At 38.4% G+C, this 21118-nt stretch overlaps 2 protein-coding genes across 2 annotated transcripts; both read right to left on the bottom strand.

Moving 5' to 3' along the window:
• Positions 1–7427: 7427 nt before the first annotated feature.
• Positions 7428–7856, bottom strand: LOC138870940 (uncharacterized). The gene has a single exon (XM_070148783.1). The coding sequence runs from the start codon at positions 7854–7856 to the stop codon at positions 7428–7430; it is 429 nt and encodes a 142-aa protein (XP_070004884.1).
• A 926-nt stretch (positions 7857–8782) lies between these two features.
• LOC138870941 (uncharacterized) lies at positions 8783–10800 on the bottom strand. The gene is made up of 4 exons (XM_070148784.1): positions 10508–10800; positions 9995–10425; positions 9742–9948; positions 8783–9378 (listed from the first exon to the last, which is right to left on the bottom strand). Exons 1-4 carry the CDS (start codon positions 10798–10800, stop codon positions 8783–8785), a joined length of 1527 nt encoding a protein of 508 aa, XP_070004885.1.
• Between the last annotated feature and the right edge of the window lie 10318 nt (positions 10801–21118).

A 21118-nucleotide genomic window follows, 5' to 3' on the forward strand; every position in this document is an offset into this window, starting at 1 on the left:
GCGTAAAAACTTTAAGTTTTCCACAACCTCTCTTGATATTCAGGTTGCTTTTAAACACAGAAATCACAAAGAAAGAACATGATACTAAAATATGAAAATCAATATGCTGAATCGACTATATTATTCATATGACATTCAAAGCATTGATATTAGTTATACTAATTAATCATAACAACCCTGGATCAAAAACATGTTGTTTAGGAGGGAAATCTTCGACTAGCTTCGATTTTAAGAACCAAAACAAACTAGAAATGACTAAGAACTACTAACATTACTACCATTTAGTTGTGAACTAAAAATTTACTTTCAGAACCTAACAGATCCTAATAATGACTACATAAACCAATATGGTTGCCTGAAATGTCCAAAACAATACATAGAATCGACTAAGCTAAACAGATCACTCACATGGATACTAAGTCAATGCTGAATATCCAGATCCAGCATATTTACACAAAACCAAACTACTAAGCTAAACAAAATATAAATAGCATACATATGAGACCATAGATTTAAGATCTTGAACACTCAAATTACAGTACAAGCAGAATACATTCTTTACAGCTTTATTTGCCATTCAAAAATTCATAGGAGTACCTGGAAATCAAGAACAAAGCGAAACAAAGTAAAGATTTTAGCCAGAAAGACAACAACAATTAGTCAACAACACACAGCTCCAGCTTAGTCCATATTCGAGTAAGAAATTCAGGAAAACCAGAGAAACTTTAGAGAGTTTTTTTCTTTTTACTCCAGAAAATCAAAGACAAAACTAATTCAGCCTTCTTTTTCAAATAGTGCAGAACTTTTGGGTGTTTTCTAGGGCCTAATTTTTTGATATTTTCGCAGAAGTTTAGTGCAGAAAATAAGGCTTGAAATCTGATTTTGAGTGAAGGAAAGACAGCCTTTTATAGGCCTCTAAGGCCATGTGCTTAAAAACCAGCCTTGGGAATTATTCCCAGCCTGCAGGGCATCCTTTTTAACTGGACAGTTGGCTGTCCCTTATTGGCTCAACATTTTTGTGCTAACCAAATGGGGGCAACTGCCCCAGGTTCTAGAACCTTCCTATACCAATCCTTATCTGAAAATTCTATTCTTGTTTCCCAAATTAAACCTCTAAGTTTCTATTTGTTCAATTAAGCCCCTAGAATTTCTACATGATTTATGATAAACAGAAATAAGCACACAAATATCACCAAATAAGATCAAACAGCAAGACCAATGTTGAACATCACCTATTTCTAAATAAAGTAAACCTAAACCTCAAGATTGATAATGAGCATAGGCAGACAACATGAAATAGAATTAAGCATAGGCTGATTAAGCAAACACTAAACCAACCTATTTCAGAGGTTAACTAATTAAACAATTCAGAACATCACGATAGCAAAGATGCTTAACACATAGTAATGGACTATACTAGTTAAATTACTTAAACATGAAATAAAATAAATCAACAAAAACCAGCCGAAAAATGTGAACAATTGAACTCTGATGAAGGTGCCTAAACTAATGAGCCTTAACACTACTTATTGAGCATGCGAACAGAAGAAAAATAGAAAACCTAAACTTCTTCACTTGTTGATCAATGAAACAAAAAAATTGGGGGAAGCCAGAGTGATGTAGAAGAGAAAAGCTAAAGAAGAAATGAAGGATAAGAAAAAATGGAAAGAAGAAATGAGAATAGATACCTATTGCATGTATGAACAAAGTTCTGCCGGTCTTTGATTGCGCGCAAAATCTGTTGAACTTTGAAATAGGTCAGAATTGGTGCTAATCAATTGTTCTTGATAAGAACAATCAACTGGCACAAATTCCAACTCAAAATCAGCCTCAAATCCTCTTGAAACTCAGAAGGGGAGCAAATTAGGGTTTTCGATTTCTTCGGGCGTCAGACCTGAGATTTGGACAAACGGATAAGGATTTTGGGGAAACTTGTGATGGGTTACGAAAGAGGGATGGGTGGTGATTATTTGGTAATAGTTTGAAGGCGGTTTGGGGCGTTGCCGCCGACGGGGATTTCGGTGGCAGCGGTCTCTAAGGTTTGAGTTCAGAGGGAGATGGAAGTGAAGAATGGACTTAGAGTTTGGGGGGGGGGGGCTGTTCCGACATTTTTATACAAAGGATGGCCTCAGTTCCAGGCCGTTGGATCATTGAGATCCAATAGTTGAGATGAGGGGGGCGGAAACGACGTCGTTTTGGATCACACAGGGCTAGACCGGGTAGCCCGAATTTGGGCTTGGGTTGGAATGGATCAAAAGTGGTTTGGGCCCTAATTAAAATAGTTTTTTTTTCTAATTTTTTTTTCTCCTCTTTTTCAATTGTTTTTCTTTTCCTTTTTAATTAATTAAAAAACCTAAATTAAATTAATTTGCAACATTAAACCAATTATCTACTATAATATTTACAAAAGCTAATTACTCCTAGATTAAACGAGAAAATTACTAACCTAAAATTAAAAAGCTAAAAATGCCAAAGTAAGCCAAATTTGATTTTCATTTTTAAATAAAACAACTAATTTACTAATTAATCCTAAAAATATGAAAACAAAACGTCAATGCAATGCATATTATTTTTTGACATTTTTCATAATTTTTAACGAAAAATAAACATGCGCAGAAATGCAAACCATTAGCACAAATTCCCACAAAATCTTATAAAATTGTAGAAAAATGGGAAAAAATTATTTTTCTTGTATTTTATGGGAGTAATTCCTATAGGGCAAAAAGCACGTGCTTACAACTGCCCCTCTTTGCTCGAAAACACAAAAAGTTTTCGTGCAAATATAAAGTGAGCGGATACGAGCGATTTTTGCCCAGTTGAATACTCCGTGGGAAGCATTTTTGAAAGATCATGACCGCACCTTGCTTCCGAGGTTGCCTATATATCCTTGGCTATAAAAGAATTAGGTCAGTGTAGTTCGAGAAGTTTCGGTAGCTGGGACTATTTCGGTAGCTGGGACTACCATGAAGCTGTGACTTCACTGTTGTTGTTGCTGCTACTGCTTGCTGAACTCCTTATTACACCAAGACAAAATAACAGAAGCTAGACTAAACTATGATCTATGAATTATAAGAATCCTCTCTATAATCTTCAAACTTGATCTCGCAGTTTCTGCCGCTCTGCTGACTTGTACTCTCCAGGTGAGCTTCCTTTGTTGCTGACTTGGATTCCATTCTGAAGTGAATTCCCTTATTCTCCAGGTTGCGCCTGATTGCCAACATTTGAACTGTATTCCCTTGTTCTCCAGGCGGGCTCCTTATTACCAAAACTTGAATTGTATTCCCTTTGTTACCTTAAACTATTTTCCCTTGAAACTTGTGCTGTCTTCCTTTAAAACTTGAACTGCTTTCCTTAATCTCCTGGTGGGTGCCCGATTTCCAAAACTTGAACTGTATTCCCTTGCTCTCCAGGTGGGCACCTGATTGCCAAAACTTTAACTGTATTCCCTTGCTCTCCAGGTGGGCGCCTGATTGCCAAAACTTTAACTGTATTCCCTTGCTCTCCAGGTGGGCACCTGATTGCCAAACATTTAGCTGATTTTCCTCGAAACTTGAATGTTTCCCTTGTTCTCCAGGTGGGTGCCTGATTTCCAACACCTGCACTGTTTTTCCTTGAGACTTGAACTGCTTCTCCTTGTTCTCCAGGTGGGTGCCCGATTCCCAACACTTGCACTACTTTTCCCTCGAAACTTGACTTGTTTCCTTTGTTCTCCAGGTGGGCTCCTGATTGCTGAACTTGAACCGTCTTCCTTTGAACATTTCTACTTTCCATTTGTTCTCCAGGTGGGTGCCTGATTACCAACATTTAAATTGTATTAATTTCCTCTGAAACTTGAATTGTTTTCCCTTATTTTCTAGGTGGGCGCCTGATTGCAAACACTCAAACCATCTTTTCTTGCTACTTGGAACTATTTTCCCTCGAAACTTGCACCATTTTCCTTGCTCTCCAGGTGGGCGCCTGATTGCTAAACTTGTATTGTTTTTCTTTTTGAAACTTGAGCTGTTTCCCCTTGTTCTCCAGGTAGGCGCCTGATTGCTGAGCTTGAATCGCTTTTTTCTTGAAACTGCTTTTCCTTTGAACTGTCTTCCCTTGTTCTCCAGGTGGGTACCTGATTGTTGAACCTGAATTGTCCTCTTCTTGAAACTCGTGTTGTCTTCCCTTGTTCTCCAGGTGGGACAAAAGAAATATTTCTACCCCAGTTTGATATTGGGAACATATGTGAGTGTTAACCGATTCTTGTTATCAAAATAAATTCTAAACTAAATTCTTTTATCCTGAAAATTTCAAACCAAGACTCATCTCAAAAGCGACAACTTAAATGCCAAATTATACTCCCCAAAAGTAGACCTCTCGTCAAACCTTGTCATTTGCGAGGCTCTCAAAACTTACTAAATCCTGTTATCCAGGAAGGTATTGGAACTTATAGTCGAGCCTGTCTGGCACCTTCTTTCCTCACGGTGGGTTTCTCTGAAACAAACGAAATTTCCTGCCCCTATTTTCAGTCAAAGAAGAATCTTGTCAGTTTGAAATGTGGTGGTTAGTTAGCGGCATTCTTGCTGAGGGTGGCGTTTCCGCTGCCATACTTGGTTCTGCTCAACTGCATTTGACTGGCAAAGAGTTATTTCACCTTCTGATTGAACCTTAACCACGAAACCCTGAATGACCTGAGTGCCCTACAATCAACATGCTATTTTAATACGTCTGTCTCTCCTATCTGAAACTCTGTATTTCTCCACACAATTCACGAAACCACTTGATCACTTGAACCCCGGCTAACACCTTATTTTTCCATTTTGCATCACGCTATCTTTGGCATGTTGTGGCCGCACTTTGCTTTGTGCAATTTGAAAGTTGGTAATAAGATTTTGCAATCCTTTCTTTTGCTTAACAAGTCTAACATTGAAAAAGCTTTAGAGGAATAGACCCAGAAGGAAATGAAATGCAATAACTTCGAGAGTTATGAATAGAGAAGAAAAATCAAAACAGAAGGACTGTTTGAGGAAGTAAAGGAAAGGGGACTTATCTGAGTGAGGCTGCTGGCATCAATGATCATGACATGCACTTCAGATTAATCAGCCTAGTCCATTCAGTCAATCCTCTTTCGATCTTCACACTTTATCCCTGAAGTTCCCATAATCCGATTCCTTTGATAAATCAATAACCTTATTCGTCTTGCGGTGCCCTGAAGGGTTTTACCAGCAAACCTCTCTCATTTATTCATATCTCAACTCATCATTGCCTTATGGTACCTGTGAGGGTTTTCACCAATAAGACTCTCTTAATTTTTAATTTCTCTTAGCTTTCCATCGCCTTACGGTGCCCGAGGGGGTTTTCACCAATAAGACTCTCTTATTTTTTCATTTTTCCTGCTTAGACCGGAGTGTTGCCCCTGATATGAATCACAACTCTACTTGCTCGACTTGGCATCTCTCGAAGACTGACCGAAAGGTCTTTCTTTGGACCGTAATGTGGGCTTTTGGATAGGGTTAGAAAGAAAGGATATCACAAAGGCTCAACACAGCTTGAATGGGTTCAAAATTACAACTTTCGGAATCAGATTTCTTACAACAACCACAACTTTCTGCCCCAGTTTCTATGCTTGGGGACTTTTGAATTTTATTTTGTTGGGACCGAACCGTGAGGATGCCTACGTATCCTTAAAAGGAATCAGGTCGAACATAGTTTATGTCATAGGAATTGCTTTGTTGTTGTTACTTTTCTCTTTTCTTTTCTTTTTTTCTTTTTTCTTTTTTTTTCTTTTCATTCTTTTCTTTCTCTTTTCCTCTTATCTTTTCCTCTTTTCCTTCTTTATTTACCTTTTGTGTCCGTGTTTCTGAACTTTGCTACTGATTCCAAAAGAGGGGTATGAAAGAAAATAAATGAGGCTCAAAGGGGTAACAAAGGATAAAGTGTTTAGATAGCAGAATAAAATGCCTTCGTCATTCCAATCTTCAAAATATGGCAAGTACAAACAATAATTTAGACAAACCAAAGAAATCATACATAATATCTTTTGACTGCATCAGAATTGATAGCCATATCTACACATTTGCCTTCTGTATCTATTAAATATAAAGCATCATTGGACAACACTCTTGTTACAATGAACGACCCCTGCCAATTTGGGGCGAACTTGCCTTTTGCTTCAGCCTGATGTGGGAGGATGCATTTCAATACTTGCTGACCCACTTCAAATTTCCGCGGATACACCTTCTTGTTGTATGCTCTTGCCATTCTCTTTTGATACAACTGGCCATGACACACTGCTGCCAATCTTTTCTCATCAATCAAACTCAATTGCTCCAGATGGGTTTTGACCCATTCATCATCATCAATTTCGGCCTCAGCAAAAATTTGAAGGGATGGAATTTCAACTTCTGCGGTTATCACCGCTTCAGTGCCATATACCAACAAATAAGGAGTTGCACCTACTGAAGTGCGAATAGTAGTGCGATAACCCAACAACGCAAAGGGCAACTTTTCATGCCATTGCCTGGAACCTTGCATCATTTTTCAACGTATCTTCTTTATGTTCTTGTTGGCTGCCTCGACTGTTCCATTCACCTTGGGGCGGTATGGGGTGGAATTTCGATGTCCAATCTTAAACTGTTGACAAACTTCTTTCATCAGATGACTGTTAAGATTAGCACCATTATCTGTGATGATCACCTTTGGGATTCCAAACCGACAAATAATATTTGAATGAACAAAATCGACCACTGCCTTCTTGGTCACAGACTTGAAAGTTTTAGCTTCAACCCACTTAGTGAAGTAGTTAATGGCCACCAGAATGAACCTGTGCCCATTGGATGCTGCTGGCTCAATTGGTCCGATGACATCCATACCCCAAGCAACAAAGGGCCATGGTGCGGACATTGTGTGCAATTCAGATGGGGGAGAATGAATCAAGTCTCTGTGTACCTGGCATTGATGACAATTGCGCACAAAACTGGTACAATCTCATTCCATGGTGAGCCAATAATAACCTGCTCGAAGAATTTTCTTTGCCAGAACATACCCACTCATATGCGGCACGCAGACTCCGGAATGCACTTCGGTCATGATAGTCATGGCTTGTCTAGCATCTATGCATATTAACAATCCAAGATCTGGAGTTCTTTGTACAAAACTCCTCCACTGAATAAAAATCCACTTGCCAAATGTCGAATTGTTCTCTTCTGATCCCCGGTGGCTTGTACCGGATACACCCTCGACTTGATGTACTCCCTGATATCGTGGAACCAAGGTTCGCCATCAAATTCTTCCTCCACCATGTTATAGTAAGCATGCTGATCACGGACCTGAATATGCAAAGGGTCAATATAAGCCTTATCTGGATGATGTAACATTGACGCTAGAGTGGCCAATGCGTCAGCGACCTCATTGTGGATCCTAGGGATATGCTTGAACTCTACTGATCTGAACCGCTAACAAAGATCTTGCAGACATTGTCGATCTGGTATGAGCTTCAAATCTCGAGTTTCCCATTCTCCCTGAATCTGGTGCACTAACAGATCTGAATCTCCTAAAACCAGCACTTCCTGGACTCCCATGTCCATAGCTAATCTTAAACCCAAAATGCACGCTTCATCCTCGGCCATATTGTTGGTGCAATAGAAATGAAGCTGAGCTATGACAGGGTAGTGGTGCCTTGTTTCAGAGATGAGTACAGCTCCTATTCCAATGACTTTCATGTTAGCAGCCCCATCAAATAAGAGTTTCCAGCCGGGATTTTCATCCTTCTCGACCTCGCCAATATGCATTACCTCTTCATCAGGAAAATAAGTCCTCAAAGGTTCATATTCTTCATCCACCGAGTTCTCGACCAAGTGATCGGCTAAAGCTTGGGCTTTCATCGCTGAGTCACATATATGATGTCAAACTCTGTGAGCAAGATCTGCCACTTTACGAGCCTTCCTGTGGGCATGGGCTTCTGGAAGATACATTTCAAAGGATCCAGGCAAGAAATGAGGTAAGTAGTGTAGGATAACAAATAATGCTTCAACTTCTGTGCTACCCAAGTCAGGGCGCAACATGTCCTCTCAAGGGGGGGGGGGTGTATACTTAACCTCATAAGATGTGAACTTCTTGCTGAGATAATAGATGGCTTGCTCTTTCCTGCCATTGATGTCATGCTGACCCAATACACAACCAAATGAATTATCCAGGACTGTCAAATAAAGAATCAAAGGTCTCCCGGGTTCCGGTAGGACCAACATAGGTGGGTTCGACAAATACTCTTTGATCTTATCAAATGCTTCCTGGCACTCATCAGTCCATTTAACTGCAACATCCTTCTTTAGCAACTTAAAGATGGGCTCAAAAGTTATCGTGAGCTGAGCAATAAACCTGCTGATGTAGTTCAGCCTCCCTAGCAGACTCATCACCTCAGTTTGTTCTTTGGCGATGGTAGTTCCTGGATAGCCTTGATTTTTGACGGATCCAACTCAATGACCCGCCGACTAACTATGAATCCCAACAATTTGCTAGATGGAACACCAAATGCACACTTTTCAGGGTTGAGCTTAAAATTGTACCTACGGAGCCTCTGGAAAAACTTTCTCAAGTCTCTGACATGGTCAGACTGCTTCTTGGACTTTATGATCACATCATCCATGTAGACCTCAGTATCCTTATGTATCATGTCATGGAATATGGTAGTCATTGCCCTCATGTAAGTTGCCCCGTCGTTTTTCAAACTAAAAGGCATGACCCGGTAGCAATATGTTCCCCATGGCATGATGAATGCTATCTTTTCCGCATCTTCCTTATCCATTAAAATCTAATGATACCCCGCATAACAGTCCACAAAAGACCCAATCTCATGCTTGGCACAATTATCAATCAAAATGTGGATATTTGGCAGTGGAAAATTGTCCTTTGGACTGGCTTTGTTGAGGTCACGATAATCAACACACACTATGGTCTTACTATCTTTCTTTGGCACATGCACAACATTGGCTAACCACGTGGGATACCGCGCGACTCGAATGAATTTTGCATCAAGCTGCTTGGTGACTTCTTCTTTAATCTTGACACTCATGTCGGTCTTAAACATCCTTAATTTCTGCTTGATGGGAGGGAATGCTGGATCAATTGGCAATTTATGGACCACCAAATCGGTACTCAGGCCTGACATATCATCATACGACCATGCAAAAATATCCTTATATTCCAATAATGCTTTTATTATTTCTTCCCTGATTTGCGGTTCAAGATGGACACTTATCTTAGTTTCTTTGAGATTATCTGGATCCCCTAGATTGATTGATTCCGTTTCATTCAGATTAGGCTTGGGTTTTCCTTCGAAATGATTTAGTTCCTTACGAATCTCTTCAAATGTCTCATCCTCATCATATTCTGATTCATCATTGCACTCTATTTCTTGGATTATTATTTCAGAATTAGATTGACTTTTAAGACTTGGCCAAAGATTCCTCATGTATGTCATGTCATTGAAACCAGCATAAAAAGAACTGTACAAAGAAGAAAAGAAAACAAAAACAAGAGCTATCAGGAAGGATGGAAAAGGGAAATTGCATTTCATTGAAAGTAAAGGATAACAGGGTTTGTACATCGACAAGCGAAAAATAAAAATATGGGTCACAACCTTGGAATGACCCATATAGAAAGGAAAACAAAACAAACTACCAAGACTCCTTCCGAGTAGGGAGAGGAGTAGTCTTCCAATTGTAAGCTTTATATTCGGCCCGACGAACTACACGTCTACTTTGCTAGAACCTTCTCTAACTTCTACCATGTTCATATCATCAAACAACCTCTGGAACCTTTCAATTAATTCTTCATCAATGTCAACCACAGAACTTGGAACTGTTGTCACTGAGGGTTTCCTGGCACCAGACTTGACAAAAGACCTGGAGAGATGCAGGATAGGCTTCGAAAGTGCCCACACCTTTTGTTTCAACCTTTTAGCCCTTTTCACATCTGCTGTTGTAGGTTTGAATCCAAAACCGAAATGCACCTAGACCTTTACCTGGCGCAAAGCTATTTTTCAGCATTTCAGAGGCCACCATGACGGATGCAGAGGCTATCTTTGGAGTTGGAATACATTTCCCTTCTGGAACCTTCTCGACCAGCACTGTTTCAAAAACTTGATAGACCCAAGGCCCTTTGTCATCTTTAGCTTTAATAAACGAGACAGAGGCATCACTGTGAGCACATAAATTCTCCTCACCATGCACGGCGATCTCCTGTCTATCCCACTCGAACTTGACAATTTGGTGCAAAGTGGACGGGACTGCTTTGGCGGCATGAATCCAAGGTCGACCTAACGAAAAATTGTAAGAGAAGGCTATTTCTAGTACCTGGAACTCTATGGTGAATTCCTCCGGTCCTATTGTCAATTCAAGCACTATATCACCAACCGAGTCTTTTCCTCCACCGTCAAAACCTCGGACGCATATGCTGTTCTTGTGAATCATCAACTTTCAACTTGTTCAGAGTAGAGAGAGGGCAGATGTTTACATTGGAACCATTGTCAACTAACACCTTGGTGACCACAGAATCTTCACATTTTACTGTAAGATAGAGAGCTTTGTTGTGTTCAGTACCTTCCACAAGCAGCTCGTCATTAGAGAAGGTGATCCTGTTCACCTCAAATATTTTGTTGGCGATCTTCTCCAGATGGTTCACTGAAATTTTGTTGGGGACATGAGCTTCGTTCAGAATTTTCATCAGGGCCCGACGATGCTCATCTGAATGGATCAACAATGATAGCAAGGAAATCTGAGCGCGCGTCTTTCTCAGCTGCTCCACGATGGAGTAATCTTGTACCTTCATTTTTCTTAGAAACTCCTCCGCCTATTCTTCAGTGACTACTTTCTTTACTTGAACTAGGTTATCTCTGGATGTTTTAGCTTTCCTTACCTCTCCCGGGGCAAAACATCTCCCTGAACGAGTTAATCCCTGTTGATACCCACTTTTTCCCTATATATTTTCAATATGCAAAATACTTTCAAAACATCATATATATGCATATATAATCATGTCCCAGTGCCTTATTATTTTTCCCATAATTTTTAAGGTTTTTAAATTGATTTATTTCCCCTTTTATCCATAAAATCTCAATAATTATTTCCAAAATTTATTATCTTGATAATTCATCTATTTGATTTTTATATTCATGCCGAAATATGGCTAAAATAAATTTTTTACATATTTTTACAATTTCATTTGGTATTTTTAAAGCTAAAATTGCACATAATTGCAATATTAGCCATTTTAAGGTTTAATTGTGTCTTATATTTATAAAATTGAGTCTAATATTTTTAAATTGTTATTTATGAGTTATAAATCATTTTAGTAGTTTCAATTTATTTTCAGAAGCTATTTACTATTTTTATAAATTAAAAAGGTGAAGAAGTGGCTATTTAAATTTTAGCCCAAATTGGCTTTCAAATCTAACCCCAAATCAAACCCAATTCCCCAGCCCAATTCCAATTAAAACCTGCCCCTAACCCAACTAAATCCTACCCAAACCTGGATCCCCACCTACCCCTTTCAATCTAGGCCGTTGATCATTCAGATCAAGTGCCACCATTTTAATTTACCTTTTTTAACTCAAAACGACCCCGAAACCTAAATCATTTCTACCAACCCGCCGCCCTTGAATCCCTTCTTCTCCCAAACTCTCTCTAAAAACCTAAGGCTAACCCTAGCAGCCGCCACCCAAACCTACCCTAATCCCCTTTGATTCTCACCTAATCCATGGACTCCCATGGCTGTTTGAGAGGTGTACCGGTCTCCTATGACTCCCGTTTGTTTGTTTCCATGATTTCATGGATAGATCTCAAAGAGATCTAGTCCAGTCTTGGCTCGACTTCTATCCATGGCCTCTTTCCGGTCATCCATGGTTGTTCAAGTCAGATCCTTGACTTTTCCGGCTAGATCGGTAACTTTTCAAAGTCTCTCACTTTTTATGGGTTCTCTGAAACCCTAACTTTAAGAGCTTTCCAATTTTTTTTAGATCTGTCTTAGATTTGTGCATGTTATGAACTTCTTGGTATTTTCTCAAAGGTTCTTCGATTTTCTTTCAAAGTGACTCTTTGTTTTCAAATTATGGTTTCTTAAATTCTTTTTAAAAAGATCTCTCCTTCGATTTTCAGTGTTGTTTTATGATTTCACTATGTTTAAATGGTTTGTTCATGCTGTTCTTCTACGTGGTTCATCGTGTTAAAACCCTAGGTATTTTTGGTTTTATCCGGGTTTTGAAGCTGTCTTTGTTTGTTTGTATACTTGTTTCGATTAAGTTCTTTATGTTTGGATCCTCTCCTTTGTTCATTGATTCAGAGTTCTTACCATTTTTTAACTCGACTGTTGTTAAAACCCTAATTTCTTAAAAGGGTTTTCCTCACTCATTACTGTGAGTTTAAAGGTTTCTGTACTTGTTTCTGACCTTCTTACCTGTTAGTTTGATTTTTCCACTATGGTTATATATGACTACTCGACTTTATTGACTACTGTGCTTCGAGTAGGTTTTTTTACTACTAAATCCTAGCATACTCCTGCTACTACTGTATGTTTGTGTTGCTTCTTTTGGTAATATGGTTGGCCTTGCATGTCTGATACTCTTATTCATTCTTCTCTATTTATATGGAAAAGTGTAGAATCATGAGTCTTTCTTGATTGATCTTGATTTTCTCAAGTTATGATTGATTGCAAATATTTTCTCGTAAATCCCTGGTTTCACTCGTTTTGTTTAAATTGATTGATTCCTTTCCTTTGCTGTGATGTTTTACCTTTGCTAAACCCTCTCCCCAATTAAGTATATTTTGTACTTAGACTCAATTGTTTACTCTATACTTTTATGGTCAGAAATCAATCTTTCTCAAATTGATTTTGTTTCCTTAATTATCCCTGTTAGTATCCGTTAAACAGTAATTCCTTAATTAAAGGAAAAGTACTTGTATTAATTGATTCTGATTGTGATTATTTCCATGTTTGTATTAAAACTTTACTTTGCTACCTTATTTTCTACTCATTTTCAAAGCTATAAATACCCTACCCTCTCTTCTTTAAAACACACGAACAACTGAGTTAAAAAACACACACTTACACACTCAAAACTCTCTCTCAACTACTACTTGTGCTACTGCCTTGTCTAGCCGGCTAAAAGCCAGGGCTGGACTTTGGAACTTTGATTACTTTTCTTTTCCGCACTTTGCTTCTTTGACTGATATGTCCTAGTTTAATTTTAAAGCTCCAATAACAACATGCTGTCTTATTTGTTTCAGCTTCTTTCATTTTGGTCTACCCCTGCTTGTGGTTCTGTTAAGATGCATCACTAGCATGCTGTAATATGTCCCATTCCCCTTAGATTAATGCTTCCCCTATATGTGTTTCAAAGCATACTTTGCCAATCACTTATTGTGTTCTTGCTATCTTAAGAATCCCAAACCCCTATCCCCACTATGTGTTCTTTTGGCTGGTTTGTGATCATGCCAGTATCAGCTATTGCTGTGCATGTCCAAACCATACCCCTTGCTGGGGTCATGTGCTTACAGACAAGTGTCTCCCCAAAATCCCTTGACCCCCCTTGTATGACTATTGATTCTGTGTGTGATCCCATCTTGGGAGTTTGAGTTTTATTTACTACTACAATTGCTTTTAATCACCTCTGTTACTGATTACTTTAAAAAAATGGACTTGCCAGTCCAGTTTTTAAACAAACTCTTTTTTAAACTATGTCAAGCACTCTCACCTACTCTTAGAATCTAAGTTCTGCCCCTCTTGTGTGAGCCTTGCTTTGGGACCCTTGAGCTCCCTCTGAACCTGGACACATAAGGACTGACTCTTCCATAATGCACTCACTCTCTATTGGTTATGCAATCTGGGTGGGAGCACTGCTCGGGCTCCCCTGAGGTCCTTAGGGAACTCTGACACACCCAGATATGAGAAAGGCTATGGAATAATATGGGCATTGAAGCGGTTTATTACATAACTCAGAGAGGAAGTCAAGATTAGGCTTTCCTATGGCTGTAATTTCTTATTATTGCATTTTTCCTTATGTAATTCATCATTTGGTCTGTAATAATTTGTAAACAAGTATGGGCTAAGCTAATGAAAAGGGATGGGAAATATGCATGCTTTAGCTATCAAAAGGGGTAGAAAACATGTTACTCGGTTTACATTCCTACTTGCGTAATAGATTTTATGCTTAGGACCATTTCATGCATTAGAGATCATGTTCCTTAGGATTTACAATTACTGTTTTCAGCATGTCCACTTCACCATCATGTCACTTAGAAATTCCTACTCTAAATGTGTTAATAACCAGTGTTTCTGCGATTATGTTCCTACTGCCATGCACACTTAGGGATCATGTTTTAGACTAAACAACACTAACAAACATATCATCTCTGCATATTTTGGGAATCATGTTTAAATAATGGTGCATATAGAAATCTTGCTTAGGATTCTGCATGGATGTCATTCTGCATCCCTGTACATTAGATACCATGTCTTTAGGATTTCATTCACTTATATTTGCTTAGGCTAACTAGGATTGCATAAAAAAGGAATAAAACAATTTTACTTAGTCTTTACAACCAATTTGCCATAATTCTATGTGCTGAAAACCTAGAACAACATGTTTTAGGTAATAATAATCTCCAAACCGTCTTAGCAACTCTGAATAACTACTGAATACTGCGTTGTTTTACACCGAGGCAAGCCTTAGGTAATAACCCGAATAAAAACTGGAATTGCCTTTGTTAACTGCTACAACCAACAGGCAGGCCTGATTCAGACTTCTTTTCTGAGTTATACAATGAACTTGCTTCTGACTCGAAAACCCTGCTTTAGGATTTTTAAATTCAGACCTTAACTGTGTTTAAGTCGTGCTATTTATATGCATTATTTGCAGAGGTATACATGAGCCTTCTAATTGCTTACGTGTTTTCCCTTTAAATGTAGTCCTACGTGTTTTTGTATGTCGCCTTAGCCTTTTTACCTTTAAACCTAAAAGTCAACCTAAAACCTCCCTCTTATAGGAATAGTAGTCCTAAATTCCTTCGGGACTGATAGGAATGGGATGGGTAACAGCATGCAATAGAGGTCAAGACTAATCCTCGCTTTAATACCTTCACGGGGTGGGAAGGGTAGATATGGATATGATGACCGGTGCGCTAATACCACGTGTATCCCCTCTTCTGAGTAGTGTCATACCGGTTATTGCATTGATGTGATCCATATTACAAACAAACCTAGGACCCCTTTTACATTCACAAGCATGTTTAGATTATAAATCTTTTCAAAACCTTTCAATAATTGTTTTCAAACACTTGTGTGTTTAACTTAAATCCCTCCTTATTTGAGCCTTATTTGTCTACTTGATAATTGCACAAATTCACAAAAAGTATCTGGCCGGAAACCACACTAGTGGATCCTGAGGGGTGCCTAACACCTTCCCCTTAGGATAATTTCAAGCCCTTAACCTATCTCTAGTTATCAAACATAGTTGTAGTTGAACCTTATAGGTGCCCTAACGCACCTTAAAATCGTTAGGTGGCTGTAAAGCCCTAGCAAATTTTTCGAAGTAATTTAAGATTTCATGGTACCAAGGTAGGCTAATTATTTTATTTGTGTGTGCAAATGAGGATTCATGATATAATGGATATCAATTGGATATGTTAATAAACGTATAAGTCATATTATAAGTGATTTGGGGTCTAAGGAGAGGCCTAAGTCTAAGCCAAGTTGGAAAATTCATAATAGACTAAAGTTGTAAATGAGTATGCACAAGACCTTACTATGGACAAGCATATCTACATTTATATAAAGTGTTGTGTGATGCACAACCTATCAAATTAAATCTCTTTGAGTCTTGGAGGTCTACATTTCCAACGCATCAAACCGTTAGTCATTTGGAGGTCTATACAGAAGGTTATGACCATTTTACCGGACCTGTGTCAGATGCGTGGTCTCGCCTCGACCGCAGGAAAATTGAGAGTTTCTGCCTCCCGAGCGCGGCCCAAGCACGGCCAGCGCATCCTGGGCGTGGTTTGACCGAGGTCGCGTGCCTAACAGCCCTATAAATACCCAAGACCGTGTATGGAGAGTCTCTAAGTCATTTTTTTGAGCTAAGGCTTGCTCTATCAAGGGGAATCCGTCCCATACTTCCCTCCTTTGATCCAAGGTAATGTTTTTGGAGTTTTTGAGTTGATTACTACTCCTAAACACTTATATTAACAAGGATTAATCTTGAAAATCCATAGATTCCCATTCAAATCCCTAAATTGGTCAAGAACACTACAAGTGGGGATTCTCAAGATTTTTACTACAAGAGGTATGTCTATCATCTCTAACTACTCTATGGTGATTATTTATGTATGATGTATATGTTAGAACTCATGGGATGGTGATTGGAAGCCATAAGTGCCTAACCTAGGTTGTGTTGGTGTTGTAGAGATTTTAAAATGGGTTAATTAAGGAGGTTGATGGTTGGGTGTGAATGGATGGTCATACATATGCTGTTGGAAGTTATAAATTGGTTAGGAACGATGGTGGAATAAATTGTTGGTTAATAGTGATAGTTGAATGAACTAATACTACGGTTATGAGATGTAAAGATCTATATTTACAAGGTGTTTGATAATATGCCTAAATGGCATAAGTTATGGAATTTGTCACTAATATTGGCCCTATTGAATGTTGTATTGTAGATTGAAGTTGCTTAAGTGTATTGGATCATTGTAGTTTTATGAAGGGGAAAATTTCAGGTATGTATGGCTAAAACCCCCCTCCTCTTAGAAATTGAGCCTCCATGTTGCCCGTGCAAATGTTGTAAGTCCGAAATTTGATCGATGTGGTACTTGTTATGTCAAATAAATTGATGTTGTGAAAATGTATGTGGAAGGTGCTTCTCCATGTGTTTAATGTGTTATTTTTTGTAAATTGAGGATGTGTGGAAAACATGAGCTATGTGCTAAATGCCTAAATGTCAAGTCAAGGTTACATTGTGACTAATATGACGAACTAGATGAATTCCTCTCTATGCTTATAACTTAAATTGCTTTTGTATGTGCCTATGATCTTAAATGGCAAGGTCAATGTTGAAAATGGGAAAAATGTGAAATGTGAGTTACAGAATGTGGTAATTGTGGCCCCAAGTGCCGAGGAACTAATACATGTGGAACCAAAGATTGAAGTGAGATGATTAATGGAAAAGGGTAACGTCTTGGTAAGACGGCTTAGCCGATCGGGCCGTGATCAGATGCCATGTTATACACACATGGTGGTAATGTGTTGATACTTGAAACTGGAAAGTGAGAATGAAATAAGGGTAACGTCTTGTTAAGACGGCTTAGCCGATCGGGCCGTGATTGGACTCTGCTCAAGGAAGCGGTGGTAGTGTGGATGATGATGCAACGATATGGAATGCCCCAATCTACAAATTTCAGAAATCGTGTTAAAACTATGTGAACCTCTTATATTGTTGACGTGGTGCTTATTTGAAGCTTTGTGTTTCTTATGATTTCTTTGTACTCTTATATGGTTGTTCTTTCTAACTGGATGGTGTTTAGTTATACATACTAGTACTATTCCATGGTGCTAAATGAATGTAGGTGGCTCCATAGCGGATAGTGCCGATCGCGCGTAGCGGAGCTTCCTCCTCTCAAAATCTTGGTGATCCCTTTTCTCCTTCAAGGGGTTATGTTGTACATCTTTTATTATAGATATTCACTTTTGAGGTATAGCCGGGGCCTTGTTGCCGGCGTTGTCATTATTGTCTTTTGTATCCTTAGAGGCTCTGTAGACGTTTGTGTGGGTAAGGTAAGGGTGTTGGATGGGTCAATGAACTATGTTGTAACTTTGTACTCTAGTTCTTCTAAACTATAACCGTATAAAATCTTGAAACCATGGTGTTTGATTTGTGACATGAAAATGGACTAATATTGTGAAAGTTCGATCTTACTGTTGTCTAAATAAAAGAAAGCATGGTTCCCTTAACCGTAGTGAGTTGGGTAGAAATGTATGAATAAGGCTTGCTCAGTTGGGGTTTACTCGATTGAGCGCCGGTCGCGCCTCCCGAGGTTGGGGCGTGATAGTGGCGACTCTTCAAATACCCAATTCCCAAAAAGGAAATCAGTCATTACACCCTATGAATTTTGAAATCTGGACTCCTCTCCGATGGGAGGGGAAAAAGGGGGCGCGACGGTATGGCGACTCTGCTGGGGATATCAATATCTTTCAAAAGCAAAACTGACATATCTACCTTCCTTTATTACTGCTTTAAATTAAAAAACTGCTGTATTTATTGCTTTCTTAACGTGTAAATACATGTCAACATATTTTTTTAATTGCATAATCATGCTCAAAATCATACTCCACTCGTGCAAAACAAATACTATAACAACTCTTTTAATGAGTGGTTGCGCTCTTCCTATGTCATTACCCCCTAAATTCGGAAAGGCATATTTACGGTAAAACTAGTCGATCAGCGGTGCAATCGACAGTTCCGTGCCTTCCCCTTTGAGTTGTCCACTCAAGGGTACCAGTCTAAAACCCCATAGAAACCTTACTCTGTTTAAATTGTGCATGTATCACGGTCAAACCTAGCCGGGTCAGTTATGTTGTCCACATAATGATCCTTTAAGATAGCCTTGACCAAAATCCATCGGGTTTCCCTAAACCCAAACGGATGTGAGCACGTGATTTTTTTCCTATATGAATTACTCCCACAAATTCAAAACAAAAAATAATTTTTGCATTGTTTGCAATTTTGTAGATTTTTGTAGCATTTTTCATTAATTGTTTGCATTTGTCTACGCATTTTAATTTTTGTTTAATTCATGAAAAATACAAAAATATGTTGCATTTGCATTTAGGGTTTAATTTTATATTTTTTGGATTAAGTAGTAAATTAGTTGTTTTATAAGAAAAGGGAAAAATCACAAAAATAGTTATTTTTGCACCTTTTATCAGAAACGGCTGAAGAATATTAGAAAAACTACTGTTTCATTGAATTTTTCTGAGGCTCTCAACTTCTGAAGCAGTGTCTGGTTCACTAGGGGTTGAAATGGATTGAGCTTGATTTTCAAAAGTTTGGTTTTGAAGTTGTTCAGTTGAAACTGGTTTATTCTTTACTGCTTCACATCATTTGTGGGTTTGAGCTGATTTTGCTGAGGCTGCATTCTGATATTGTTTTATTGCTGATCCTTCACTTCTTTTCCTTTGCAATTTCCAGGTACACACCTTGATCTTAAAATGTAAAGGCTGATTCATGTGTTATGAAGAAATGAAGATCTCTACACTTGCTAGATATGTTCCTCTGTTTTTTTTCATTTTCATTCGACCTGTTAATCTATGCTTTCTGTGGTAGTATGTTTTAAAATAATGATGTGCCATGAACATTTGAGACTCATTTTAGGACTTGTAATTAGGACTCTGATTTATGTTTGTTAAACTTAGTTGGTGTTAAATTATTCCCATGAGTTTGAATGATTACATTGCTGTGATATTAACATGAAGTAGCCAACACACCTTAAGGTTTTCTTTTGGGTAAAATGTGGTGCTCGTGGTGATATTGGAATTCTGGATATTCTTCATATTTTCAGGCATATGAGCATGCTTTGAAATTTCATTAAGTGTTCTGATGAAGGATGAAATAGAAGCTGTGTATGTTTTGATAGCACTACTATAAGATGATTGGTTGTAAGACTCTATTGATGTTTCTGATTCCTCAAGTCTATGTAGTTTGAAGGTTGTTAATCATGAGGTTCTATCTTTGTATTAAAAATGAAAGCATGTTCTTATTTCTTTTCATCATAAAGGCTTGTCGTGTAGTTTAAAGGCCTAGGGGATTAATATCATAAAAAATGTTATTTGTCTTATCTCCAAGTGTATGCTGAAATGCAAAGCTTTGAGGTTAGTGGGCGTAACTTGAAGCCCAAGAAAGTCAGCTTCTAGCCATGAGGTATGATTCTTGTGTGGTCTCGATACTAGTTCCTTTCAATATTTGCCCATGTTCTCAAAAAGCCTGATTAGTTCAATACCACTGGGATTTTTGATAAAAGTCCTTTAAAGGTTGTTAATTCAATTTTAGATGTCTTGAGCTTGTTATTAATCTGTGTTCAAGTAATGCTTGCACACCTTATTGTTCTGAAATTTGGGCTCAATACTGGCCCAGTTAGTGTAAGGAATCTGACCGCTTGGATTGCCCGCTTTCTCTTACGTTTTTCCGCCTAGGCCTGTCTTAGTCCAGGAGCCCAACAGATCTGTTTCTTTTCTGTTTATTTTCTTTTACGCAAAGCGTCTTGCTTAGCTAACATGACCTCTAGAATTAACAAGGGCTAAACACTCTAGAATTAAATTAGTTTCGGAGTGTGCCATTTTAATAGAGATAGTCTATGGCCCTCATGGTTTCAAAATAAGGAATTTTAGACAATTAAGTGAGGTGTGCCATATTTAGCAAATATAGCTATGGCCCTTAAGGGTTTAATTTTGAATTTCCCTTAAAATTGGATTTGAGGTGCGCCGCGCCAAACAAAAATTTTAAATGCACGACCCTCGTTTAATTAATGTGTTTGCTCTTTAGAAATCGAGGTGCGCCATTTAATGAATTTTCCATGGCCCTCGCAAAGTTAAAAATGCGTAGTTGCTTTAGGCGCGTTATTTTAATAATTAATTTCCTTAAACTCGGGTGTGCATTTCATGAGACCCAAATCCAATTCCTAATAACATTAAAAAAAATATGTCGCGATCGCGGTTCATGTGGCGTGATCCAAAGACGTGTTTTGTATAACGTTGAAATCTACCTAAAAAATGAATTAAAAGCGGTTTAAGTTAAAATGCACATAGGTTTAAAAGTATATTAAAATCAGATAATAGGCCAATAATAACAGTTGAGCGACCGTGCTAGAACCACAGAACTCAGGAATGCCTAATACCTTCTCCCGGGTTAACAGAATTCCTTACCCGGGTTTCTGTGTTCGCGGACTGTAATACAGAGTCAATCTTTTCCTCAACTCGGGATTTGAACCGGTGACTTGGGACACCATAAATTATCCCAAGTGGCGACTCTGAATGAATAATATAAAAATAATTCCGTTTTGATTGTCACTTAAATTGGAAAAAACTCCCTTATACCCTTCCAGGG

This window comes from Nicotiana sylvestris, chromosome 6 (assembly GCF_000393655.2).
Source record: "Nicotiana sylvestris chromosome 6, ASM39365v2, whole genome shotgun sequence".
Lineage (NCBI taxonomy): Eukaryota > Viridiplantae > Streptophyta > Magnoliopsida > Solanales > Solanaceae > Nicotiana > Nicotiana sylvestris.